Raw genomic sequence first — 13,890 nt, forward strand, 5'->3', positions numbered from 1 at the left:
TCTTATAAATGGATAAACATGGAGAGTATCATGCTAAGTGAAATGAGTCAGAAAGAGAGGGACAGACATAGAGGGACTGCACTCATTTGTGGAGTATAGGGTAGCATCACATGTGCTGACACCCAAGATAAGGATGGTAGATACAAGGGCCAGGGGGATTGCCCCATAGCTGCAAGATTGCTTCATGAGCAGTGGGGAGAAGACAGATGGAATAAAGAAGGGATCACTAAGAAAATGATGGCTTGAGGAACCAGTTGGGATGAGAGATGCATGCCGAAAGTAGATAATGGACCAAAAATGATGACCTTTCAGTGTCTGTGTTGCAAGCTATAATGCCCCAAAGTAGAGAGAGAGTATGGGGAATATTGTCTTCCATGGAGGCAGGGAGAGGGTGGGAAAGGGGGGGTAAAGCTGGGATATTGGTGGTGGGGAATGCACTAGTGGAGGGATGGGTGTTTGATCATTGTGAGATTGTAACACAAACACGAAAGATTGTAACCATCTCACGGTGATTTAATAAAATTTAAAAAATATTTTAAAAATAAATAAAGAAAAGTGTTTTTAAAACATTTAAAAAAGTCCAGTTTCCTGCAATTTAGATGGAACTGGGGAATATCATGTTAAGTTAAATAAATTAGAGTGGGAGTCACAAAGGTAGAATGAACTCACTGAAATGCAATATGTGGAGAAATAAATTATGGGAATGAACAGCATTAAATAATGACAAACCCTTGACCTTGTATTATGAAGCAACGAATTACAAATAAGAGAGGGTGAAGAGGGAAAAGATTATGTGAACCAGAAATGACAACGGATCATGGGCACTTTGGTAGTGGAGAGGTATGGTAAACTATGTGTATAAAATTCATAAAAGTTAATGTTAAGTTGTTCCCTAAACTATAACAATAAAACAATCAAAATAAAATAAGAATAAATCTCCATTTAGCTTTAAATTTATCCTATAAACATATTTAAATATCCTAATGCTCAGTGTGATGTCTGTGACAAAAAGTTATTGAAAGTCAAGTGGGAAATACTTATCCTTGGAGTGATGCAAGAAATAATCAAGTATTTGACGTTTCTTTGTGTAGATGATAATTATCCAGGTGATGTTGAGAAAGATATAGCTTAAAAGCATAAGAGGTGAGTTGCATATGCCTAAGTGGGGAGAACTTGATTGCATGTGTGAGGACCAGTCTTTGATTCTCAGTACCCTATTGACCCCCAAGAATGGCAAGCTAGGAATGATCTCTGAGCCCAGTAGTGCAGCAGCACTCCTCACAGACAAAACAAAACAAAAATTGGTAAAAGGATATATAACTGTATAACACGGTGAAAAATTGCTAAAACATAATCTGGAAAGTTATATGAAATAAGTACTCTAGACACTTGTTGAAAGTAAATAGAGATGTGCAGGTAAAAAGGTGGGTTTTAAAAAATTTTTTGGTCACACCAGCAATGCACAGGGGTTATTTCTGGCTTTGCACTCAGGAATTACTTCTGGCAGTGCTCAGGGGACCATATGGGATGCTGGGAATCGAACCCCAGTAAGCCAGGTGCAAGGCAAACTCCCTACCTGCTGTACTATCGCTCCAGCCCCTGAAAAGTTTTATAGACACTCTATTCCAAGAGAATGTCTTTTTCCTAACAATCCTACCATTTTGGTAACTTGTGTGCTATTATGCCTTCTTCCATGGTATTCCATAAACTGTAGGCCTATGAGAACTATCTATCTATCTATCTATCTATCTATCTATCTATCTATCTATCTATCTATCTATCTACATTCCTTAGAAAAATCTCATTACTTTTTTTCTTAGTTCCCAAGAATTATATCCTGATAAAACATGTGCCCTTCTATATTCATTGCAGCACTATTCACAATAGCTAAACACTGGAGAAATACTAATCCCAAATATTCAGGATGATTGAATAAAAGAAAAATTATGGTATATATGTGCAATAGAATGCTACTTGGTTTTAAGAAAAGACAAAATCAAGCAATTTTCCACTATGTGGTTGGGTCTGGAGAGTATCATGCTGAGTGAAGTTAGTAGAATAGGGGAGGACAAATGATCTTTCTCATAAGTGGGATATAAAGAAATACAGTAGGGGATAGCAGGTGTCCTACTGCAACAGAAAGTGAGAACTGATCTTCAGTAGGAAGTTTATCACAGCAAAGGGGTGGTGCTGGAATATTTTATACCTATAACACTACAATTAACAGTATTTTGTTTGTTTACTTATTTGTGGTTTTGGGTACACACTTGGCTGTGCTTATGGATTGTTCCTGACTCATTGACAGAGGATCACTCCTGGCACATTTGCTGTGCAAGGCAAATGACCTGGATGCTGTTTTATTGCTCTGGTTCCCATTAATGGTATTTTAAACTATGGGCCCCCAAATAAAATGAAATAAAATTTTAAACATTTGTCTATCCATGTCTATCCCATTCCTTCTGACTCAATTCACTGAGTATGATACTCTCCATGTCCATCCCTGTATAATAAAATTCCATGACTTCATTTTCCCTAATGGCTGCATAATACTTCATTGTGTACATGTACCAAAGTTTCTTTATCCATTCTATCCATTCATCTGTTCTCAGGCACTTGGGTCATTTATACACTGTTGTGAATAGTGCTGTAATGAACATAAGAATGTAGATGACCTTTCTGCATTGTGTTTTTGGGTCCCTAGCATATATTCCCAGGAGTGGTATAACTGAGTCATATGAAAGCTGGAATGAAATAAAGTGATGTACATTGCATGATAAACTTTCAGTAGTAGTGTTGAAAACTGGTGTCTAAAAGGAAAAAAAAGGAGAGAAAGAGAGCAAGAGAGTAAGAGAGAGAAAGAGAAAGACAGACAGACAGACAGACAGACAGACAGAAAGAAAGTGTCTGTCATAGAGGCAGCAGGTTGGGTGAGGTAAGCAGTAGACAAACTGAGGATATTGGTGAAGTAAATGTACATTGGAAAAGGGATGGATGTTGCGACACTGTATGATTGAATGAAACCCAATCATGAACAACTTTGTAACTGAGCATCTCATAGTGATTCAATTTAAAAATTATTAAAAATGATCTCTCTCTTTAATTAGCTGTTGTGGTTTGCAATAAAGGTGTTGAGTGGCCACTGTGCTCAGTCTCTAGCCCTCGTTCAGGTGGGGGGAGTTGGGATTGGGGAGGGTTTGAGGGATGCTGGGTTTACTGGTGGTGGAGAATGGGTACTGGTGAAGGGATGGGTTCCCGAACTTTGTATGAGGGAAGCATGAGCACAAAAGTGTATAAATCTGTAACTGTACCCTCACAGTAATTCACTAATTAAAAATAAATAAATTTAAAAAAAAGAAAAATTCTGAAGAAACTGAAGTACAGGTAAACAGCCTTATCTCTGCAACTTATCTGTAAGACTCATGCTTCCTCAGTAAGTTCTGGAATATAGAGTAAGGGGCTGACACTCATGCTGTGCTGCTGCTTGCCTTAGTTGGGGGTCGCTATGAGGTTCTGATGAGAGCATAAACCTGGAAAGCAGCATAGAGTACTACAGGCCAAGGACAAGAAGAAATGATTAGATGTCCTCAATCAATGTGGGCCCAAACTGGGCACCAGATAAATGCTGGTAAAGCTCATGTTTTTACAACACATCCACAGGCATTATCAAATTCCTCCTCTCTCCGAGATGGCTTAATAAAACTGAGGAAGAATCATCTGATTTTACAGACCTTTCCAAGCTCTCCATTTTAGACTTTCAAGTCAAAACTAATTTGACTATTCTCAAAATAGAATAATGCTTAAACCTGCTCATTAATGGAAAGTCCATTTAAACCTGCAGCTTCGCAATTCCAAGATAAATTCTGATTTTGAAACATCACTGGCAAATCTGAAAATAAATTAAGAAAAAGTGAAGCAATGGAAAACTCTCTGGCTTGCTCTATTGAACAGAAGTTATTTCCAATTCTCAACATGTGTTTTAGAGTTTTCTTTTATGAGAAAGAGGGATCATTCCACCACTATCATGAAGAACACTTTATAAATAAAATAAAATTTTTTAGAAAAAAAATTATTAAAAATGAAAAAAGCATACTAAAAATTTTAAATGTGTTATTATTTGCTTGCCAAATTGGGGTTAATATTATAAATGTTGAGTCCCTCAGTTTTACTTACAAACACTTTAAGGGAGATACATGATTAGTTGCTTGAGTTGAACACCCCAATAATCAAAACTGTCACTGTGGTTAACATCTAAGTAATTGGAATGGTGCTTCAAAGTCCTAGCTTCCTCTTATTTTTGAGGCATACAGTAGATTGTAGTCATGTAGAACATGACAATATTCAGAATATATGTATGAATTAAATGAATCTTTACTTTAAGGAAAGAACTGGAAGAAAATAGAGACTGAGTTTTAAATTCCTCTTCAGGATTATTTCCTCTTCTGTCCTCTAATTTTCACCAAGGCAGTGATACTTCACTTTTTTGGTATATCCTCTAAACACACTGACATTAAGGTAGATATGTTGATTAATATAAAATTTTAGAATACATTTATAGATTTATAAGTAATATACTTGCCATATATTGGATTACTTTGTGGGGAGGGTCGCAAAGCAGAGCTCGGTGGGCCTGTGGGCTATTCCCAGTGATCAACATCCAACTATGGAACATATAGTGTTGGTTGGCTCCCTTGGTGAGAGGGACATCAACAACCAGCCCAGTGATTGAGGCACCACCAAGACACATCTGTGGGGCTCAAGGGGTGTTCAAAGGATGTACCTAGAGATGCAAGGGTTCCATGCATGGTTTTTCATTAGGAGACAGAACTGGTAAGTAACCATGATGTGATGATATGATATGGGTTAATCCTTTGGTATTTCCCAACCCCTTCTTGAGTATCCTATTTGTAGATTGTATTGGACAGGTCCTCAAGATGAATTTGCAATTCAAGCGGTCTTTTCTTTTTAACTTTTAGAAAACATTATTTCTCTTTATACCTCATAAACTTTATTGAAAATGGGATTGCCAGAGTAGTCTGGAATAAAGAAGTTATGATGTAGTCAATCTTGTTAGAACTACCATGGCCTACTTGGGTCCTTAATTGCTTGTTGATTTACACACAGCTAGAGACTATGAGGAACAATGTTATCCCATAACATTTATGCAACATTGATTTCAACATCATTATGTTGAATTCTTAGATTTTCTTTTATTCCCTATTTCCTAATTTCTAAGACTTAAAGGACAAAAAGCCATTAAAATTAATGGAGAATATTTAGGCAGAGGGATTCTGCTATAGAAGAAAACTACAAAAGCTCCTACACAAAACACATGATAAATTCATTGGGAACCTCATATTGAATTTCCTAAGTGTATATCATAAGTAAAACATCCAAGACAGAATGATCTTATTGTTCCATGTCTAATTCCAATTTCTCTTCTTTTTGCTTTCATTTCTGTTGTTACCCCATATATAGGATTATCATGTCCAAAACATGATAATGTTTTGTGTTCAGTCAATTATACCTATGTGTTCAGTCAATTATACCTATCAATATTTATGTGTCTCCTACCTTTATTTTTCCCTGCTTGTTATATAAATATTACCTTTGCTTTTAGTCAATATAAACTAAAGAACTCATGTGTCAATGACAGATGGCTGGAATAAGAGGGTACTGGATAAAAAATCATAAAGAGTATTTCTCAATTATTAAATTAATGAGAATCTTGCTTTTTACTACATAATGAATAGAATAGTAAGGTGTATTGTTTATTGAAATAAATCAGGATAAAGAAAATACTGGGTGAACTCACTCAAATGTGGTATATGAAAAAACAAAACAAGGGAATAAAGAAAGTTTGGTGAAAACACACTCAGATGCTGATGAAAGAGATGAGGTCACCAAATTGTGGAGGAGATAATAGAATGGGTCTTAAGGATGAGCAGGAACACTGATGCTTTGTGGTGGGTTTTTGTGTGTGTTTACATTTTACCATCCCTCCCCAGCCTTCCCCCTGCCCTACAAACATATAATAACATTATTAACCTCTATTAGAATATCTGATTCATTTATTATTTATTGCATTGTTATTCATCAGTTGACTCTTGAGTAAGTTTCAAAATTTTCAGTATTAAGAGATGGTACACTATCATCAGTTTTGTGGATTTTCTATGTCACACTTTCACTGTTGGATTCATCTGTGATCACTCTTCAGTATAGTTGTATAAGTATTACAAATTTATGGAAGATATCTTACAGTTGATTTTAGAGCTTCTCTTCTTTTTCCTCTTCACAACTTGCTTGACATGCATTCTCTCACATTATTCATCAGTTCAGCAAATCTGCATCCTTGACAATGTACTCAGATTACAAAAATGTACACACATCTTAACAAAAGTGGAAACTAAAATCAGAACAACACAGATGTGGATTATGGGTGTATGCTAACTTTGTCACATATTTGTTACTTATTAGATCTGAAGATATTAGATAATAGTATAGTGTGTAAATATAATGTATTTATTAGATGTTTTTATCATCATGACTATGTAAAATTAATCATTCTTCTACATTGGCAAGACTGTTACTCCTTTTCCAACAACTAAAAATAATACATGCACTCAAAAAGAATAATACATTTAAAGAAGTAAAAAACATGAGGAAACTATTTTGATCTGATGAATCATATCCATTGATTGACTGATGACTTTCCTCCCAGAGGATATTCCTGATTCTGGGTAGGAACTTAGTCCAAATGGAGGAATTTTATTTGAGAAAAGGAGAAAATAATTTAGAATTCGACAGAGGAATCTGGAACAATTAATGAGAATTGAGAGACTCCACACTTGAGGGATATTATTTTCCATATCAATACTGGGACAGTTTAGGAGGATGACAAGGTTAGAGAAATGAAGACATTTTACATAATTTTTTTAAAATTCTTGGGCAGCTGACAAGGTTAGAGAGGTGAAGATCTTTTATATAATTTTCTTAAAATTCTTAAGGTGGCTGAAAAATGCTAGAGGTAAAGAGGTTTTTTTTAAAAATATAATTTCACTAAAATTCTTAGGGCTTTGAAAAAATGTTTTTTTATAAGATAAGGATTTTCATCAGGTACAGATTATTCAGCTTTTGCATATGTTGAATAAAAGTATTCAGCCATAATGGCATTTTCTAAATGGGGCTACATTTGGGAATGCCTGGGGAACCATGTTGTCTCTTGGATTGAATGGAGGGTTCTCATGTACAAACTATGAGCTCCAGCCCTTTGTATCATCTTTCACAGTACCCACTTCACAATGTTTCAAATATGTGGGAAAAGACTATATCACAGTTTCATGTTTGATAGACACAATTACTTTTAAATAATTAGCATTGTAGCTCTGTCATCCCATTGTTCATTGATTTGCTCGAGTGGGCACCAATAATGTCTCCATTGTGAGACTTGTTACTGTTTTTGGCATATAGAGTATACCACGGGTAGCTTGCCAGGCTCTGCTGTGCAGGCAGGATACTCTAAGTAGCTTGTCGAGCTCTCCAAGAGGGACTGACGAATAGAACCCAGGTCGGCTTCGTGCAAGGCAAATGCCCTACCTGCTGTTAAATAGCTCCAGTCCCTTTAAATAATTAAATTGAATCAAATATTTAACAGTATTTTAAGAACTATTTCAAGTTTCTGGTCTAATAGACACAATGAAAATTAACAAAGTTTGAAAGACAGCTACGTATATTCACACAAAGAATTAAGGAAGATAGGGAATAATAATACTGCGAGTCTACTGAAATAATAAAAATCTATTTTAGAATTTTTCTCTATAATTTAAAAAGTTTAATTTTAGTAGATGGTAAACTTTGTCTGAGAATGAGACATACAGTCACAGGAGAAAAATTTGAGGAGAAAATGGTAAATTCATCTTTGCATAAGTTGGATTTGAGGTACAGGTCAAGATGAGGTATTCTGAAGGTAGTTAGAGGCATCAACCAAAAACTCAAGACAGGTGTCCAAAATGTTCATGTAAACAACTGCCAATCTCATCTGAATAGCTAAAATGAGGAACTCGTGGAGGGTAAAAACTGTTAAACAGAAATTTGTAAACCAAGGCAAGAGGAGTTAGCTGATAGGACATGATTAAGGACCTGAGTTTAGGAGAAACACCCTGTGGTTGGCTCACCCATAGGTACACACAGAAATACAATCTGAAAAGAATGTGTCAAGTACTTAGTGACCTTTTCTGTCCAGCACTATAGAGAGTTGAGCTAAAGGACTGAGTGCACACTGGAAGGCAGGATGCCAACACCTGATCCTGGTCCTGATTTTCTGAGAGTTGCCAAGAATGATCCCCCAACACAGAGCTTAGAGTTACCCAAAAGCACTGCTAGGAATAGTTCCACGAACTCCACAAAATGTCCATAACAGGAGACCTGACTAAGACAATTTCAGCAGATTAAATGGGGCTTAAGGAGTCAAGTGAATATTAGGTAAGAGTCTTAGACTAGACCACCACTTCAGAGAAACGAGACTTCAAGGGAAAAAGAGATAAAATCATTTTTAACAGAATGCAGATTAGAAAAGAAGAATTTAGTTTATGTTTATATTGAATGATTTTGCTTAATTTTTAAGATGGGAGATACCAGATATGTGTTTTTTAGAAGGAAATCAGAGAGTGACATTGCCAGACAGAAGGTACAAATAAAAGTGACAGAGCTTGGGAAAACAGAGGAGGTTTTGTGGAGGCCAATTCAGAAGACTGTTAAGAAGTCATGGTGGAAAAGGTATCTGAGGAATAAGAGCACCACTGTGGGGGATCACCAGAATTAACCCGTCAAACTAGTACCTTCAAGTCTGTCCAGCATGGTCAGCTAAAGACATTGAGATAGATGTAGTGATTTATTCAGGTAGCAAGCTAACTTCAACAGACAAAAGGTTTCTTGGCCTTTTATTAGTACAGTGGCCATATCCTTCCTTAGACTGTGCACTCCATTCATTATGAGCTAGTACATAGGACAAAGGAAAAACTTTTAGCACAGCTGTGGGCATGAGGAGCTGGAGTAATAGAACAGCGGGTTGGGCATTTGCCTTGCACGCAGCCGATCTGGATTCAATTTTTCTGCCCCTCTCGGAGAGCCCAGAAAGCTACTGAGAGTGTCTCACTAGCCTGGCAAGCTACCGATGGTGTATTCAATATGCCAAAAACAGTAACAACAAGTCTCATGATGGAGACATTACTGGTGCCCGCTCAAGCAAATCGATGAGCAATGGGATGACAGTGACAGTGACACAGTGGGAATGAGGGAACATATGGTAGATCAGCAATAGCCTTGAGACTATGAAAATTTTCTTCTTGGTACAGATTTCCCTGCCAAGTTGGTTGCATTACAATGCCCTCTACCCGACCTCCCCACCCCCAAGTCAGTCTAAGCCTGTACTTTCCCTAGCAAAATGCTTTCTGCTTAAGTCTGAACTCTCCCAAGCAGGACATTTTTCTGTTTAAGCCTAAACTTTCCCTTAAAGAAAGTTTCCTGCTTGGCTGCACATTTTTTGCTCTTGTGGCCTTGTGCTAAGCTTGCCTTACCCAGATCTTAGGGCCTGCATTTATGGGGTCATATTCCACAGGACACTGACTATTCAGGGATTTAATTACTTGCCTTGGCTGCAGTTACAGTTGCTGAACATTTATTAGAAAGGATGAAGTGAAGAATAAATGGTTTTGGAGGCTAAGACTCTAAAAGTCAGGGATAAATATCACAACAGCATAAGGTACAGTTAGCACTTGAGAAGAGGTACATCTCTGAAGGCCAGACATAACTAAATATGGTGCAGATATATTGTAGAAACTGTTTCTGTTTCATTTTTTTTTGCCTTTCAGTTAATGTTTTCTTTCTTTTCATTACTTGTTCTCTTAGAGTGATATTTTATTATCAGAATTACACCCCAAGACTGAGTTCAGAGTCCCTTCCTTATTGATAAAGCTGCTAATCACTTTAAAATGAAATGTGTGTGTGTGTGTGTGTCCAGTGTGTGTGTGTACATGTGTTTGTGTGTGCCACACCTGGTGGTGCTCAGAGCTTACTACAGGCTCTATATGCTCAGGGATTATTCTTTGCATTTATCAAGGAACTCTATGCTGTGATGAGGGAAATGAACAAAGTTCAACCACATGCAAGATAAATACCTTGACCTCTGTACCATCTCTCAGCCCAGACCAACATTAACTATCTTTGTAGAATTAATCTTTTCACTTTATTGACTCACCTCAATATTTTCTATTTAGTCTTTCTCAATGTTCATCTCACATGCTCATACATTATTTTCCTCTCGAACATCTTCTGTGACTTAAAGTCATTATTTTGCCTAATGAAAACATGATTTATCTTTCTTTTATGAATCTTCAATTTTCAGTTTTTCACGTGTATTAACTTAAAATATTTCTATGTCAAATTATTCCATCTTCAATAGGAGCACTCTCTCCTTCTCCCTAGCCAAATTACCTCGGTAACAAAGGTCAATTTAGTGTTCAGAAATATTGGTTTAGTCATGTCATGATTTATTACTTATTTTGTTACAAGTATTGTGAAATATTTATGACATTTCTACTACTAATAAAGTAGTATATTAAAATATATATGACATATTAAGAGAGGAAAGAGAGAATGACAGAAAGACAATTGCCTTGTTATATTCAGTAGCAAATTCATGGAAAAGAGATAGAGAAACAGCCCACTTTGGACAAAGAGAATATGCAGATTATTCATATAAATTATGTTGGGAATATTGGCAAAAGTGTCAGGTACTAATACATACAAAGAATATGCATATGTCATGTATTCATTAAAGTGTCATTAATTAATTAAGTTAATTGCTAATTATCAACAACTGCTGTTATAAAATTAATTATAACTAGTTATAATTAATTATATTAATCATATATCAATCACAACATTCTTAAGTTATAAACACCAACAATAGCTTCTATAGTGAGCTGTAGAAGTTTACATGGCACATTACAACAATCTTGCAATACAGAGAATTTCTCTCCACTTAAATGGAAAAACAAATTATTTAGCTTTGATTGGGTTTTGTTTTTAAAAATGCATTTTGATGTAAAGCAGAGAGGTTAAGGCATATACTTTACATGTGACCAGACCCAATTCCAACCCTGGAACCAGTTATTTATGGTACCTTGAGCATTGTCAGTAGTGACCTGAGCAACAATGGATGTGGTCCCCAAACTGACAAATTTTGTTTATTAATTTTTTGTATGGAGATCAATGTGGTGTTTTAAAAATAACTTTTTATTTAATTAGAGGACCATAATTTACAAAGTTTACAAAGTGATTAGTAGCTGTTTCATGCATACAATATTTTTATTCCTTTCCTACTACCAGTATCACAAATCTATAAATTAAAAAATAAATACACTTTTTTTATGGAATCATCATGAGATACAGTTATAAGCTTTCATGTTTGAGTGTCAGTCATACAATGATGAATTTCCTATCCCTTCACCAGTGCACATTCTCCACCATCAATGTCCCCAGTATACCCCCCACCCTTCAACTCCTCTCACTCCTCCCCCCGGCCCCCCTCCCCGCCCCGCTATCCAACCCACTCCCTGCCTCCATGGCAGACAATTTCCCCCATACTCTCTCTCTTCTTTTGGGCATTATGGTTTGCAATACAGGATAAATGCATTTTGTATCCAGAGAGATAATAGGAGGTTAAGAAACTTGCTTTGCATATGCCTGACTTCAAACAGACCCCCAGCATCATATATGGTATCTAGAGTATTGCCAGGCATGACCCTTTAGCACAGAGATAGGATTAGCTCTGAACATACTCAAGAGTGGCTCCCAAACCTAAAAAATATATTATTTTAGAGGATAATGTAGACCTGATTAAGTGCATACCACGTAATTTCCTTATCTGACTTTTTAAGAGGGCTCTCTGATTCAACTGGCAACAACAAGTACTGTTGGGTATGGAATTCATACACTAAAACTAAGTAAAGTTAGCTTAGAAAAACCTAAGATATAAAAAATAATATGATAACTCATCAAAGCAATAAAAATTAAAATGCAAGTTTTAATATATGTAAGATTGATATATCTGATGTTTACATGGTCTAGTCTCAAATTATGGAAACAGAATAGTTGTGTTTATTATTTAATGTGAAGTGTGTTGAATGACAAATCTTGAGTACATTTATCATTATTGACTTTGGGGTCTCTTAGAAAAAACATCACAATGTATAAAACATTCTCAGCTCTGTAGTCACTGTCACTATCACTGTCATCCCATTGCTCATCGATTTGTTCGAGTAGGCACCAGTAACATCTCTCATTGTGAGACTCATTTTTACTGTTTTTGGCATATCATATATGCCATGGGTAGCTTGCCAGGCTCTGCCATGCGGGCGCGATACTCTCGCTAGCTTGCCGGGCTCTCCAAGAGGGGCGGAGGAATCGAACACGGGTCGGCTGCGTGAAAGGCAAACACCCTACCGCTGTATTATTGCCCCAGTCCAACTCCGTAGTCAGTAATTAAAAAACATTTTTCACTTGAGGATCCTAGATTTTCATCTATTAGTTTTCTAGACATTATTGAAACCTTTATAGAATATCATTTTAGAACTTGTGTGATTTTTTTTATGATTTATTTTTTGTCATTTGGCTTATCTTTTAAAATTTTTATTATGATACTATATTTCTTCCTTTATTTCCTCTTTGATCCAGTTGATATTTAACAGATGTTGTTCATTCTCCAGGTGTTATAGTATCTCCCCCATCATCTTTTTATGGTTAATTTCTATCTCCAAGGCAAAGTGGTCTGATAGGATGTTTGGTATGATTTTTATGCTTGTGAATTTATGTAAACTAGACTTAGGAACTTAAATGTGATCTATCCTAGAGAATGTTTCATGTGTACTAGAAAGCATGTATTTGGGTCTTCGAGGGTAGAAAGATATGTATAAATTGATTAGTTCCAGCTCTTCCAGTTCCTTATTTAGTATTTTTTTGTCTTTACTGATATTAAGTCCAGTGGATCTACAGAGTAGTGACAGTGGTATGCTGAAGTCTGCCACCGTTATTATATATCCGATAGATTATAGTTCTAATCATTTTATGTTTAACTTTGGATTGTCCTGCTCCTCTCGCAGGAAGCTTAAGTTTGTTGAATTACTCCCACTACAGTGCTCCCAAGGCACACCCAATTCCATCAAGCACTAATAATACTATATTGTTTTTCTCTTTCCTTTATGTCATTTGCATGTCTTATTTAGCAATATCCTTTTTGTATAGACACAGGAAGACAGTTGATATCATGCTTTAACGTGAGAGCTAATTGACTCCAAATAATATTTACTCCTAGGTATCCATTACATTTACTTGACTTAAGCCTCAGTAGCCCTTAGTTACTAATATCTTTAAAGTGGGGTGCCAGTGAGGGACTTGGCTGGATGCTGGGCAAGCCATAAGCTACCCTGGCATTGAAAAAGGACTGCCATATGAAGCATAATAAGTGAAGAGCATGGTCATGGAACAAACTTTGTCATGAGACAAAAAGAAGTAACTGAATAAGGATCCTACTGGGGTTAGGAAAAACTAACCTGGCCTGAGGACTATAATAGGATATATAAAAAGATGGCCCCAGGAAGAGCCACCTTATAAGCTTAATATATCTCTTACTGTGTCCATACAAAATGGCCAGAAATATTATTAAGAAATGAATTTAAGATGACTGTTTAAATGGATTATTAGTGAAGAAAAGGAGAAAGCAATATGCCCTTAGATGGAATTCTATCCTTAGGCAGATCTCTTAGTAGGGATCTAGTGGGTTGAGCCTTTAGATGAAAGACTTTACATCTGTTTATTGTTTATGATAATGTTTAA

The 13,890-nt window shown here is 36.2% G+C and overlaps 1 protein-coding gene across 1 annotated transcript in view; it reads left to right on the plus strand.

Moving 5' to 3' along the window:
- The first annotated feature begins 817 nt into the window (after positions 1–817).
- LOC101541549 (butyrophilin-like protein 2) overlaps positions 818–13,890 on the plus strand; it is a 51,642-nt gene continuing 38,569 nt past the window's right edge. The window contains exon 1 of the mRNA XM_055124334.1: positions 818–840. Within this exon, the coding sequence (XP_054980309.1) occupies positions 818–840 (23 nt within the window). The remainder of the gene's footprint in view (positions 841–13,890) is intronic.

Source organism: Sorex araneus, chromosome 2 (assembly GCF_027595985.1).
Source record: "Sorex araneus isolate mSorAra2 chromosome 2, mSorAra2.pri, whole genome shotgun sequence".
NCBI classification, from domain to species: Eukaryota; Metazoa; Chordata; class Mammalia; order Eulipotyphla; family Soricidae; genus Sorex; species Sorex araneus.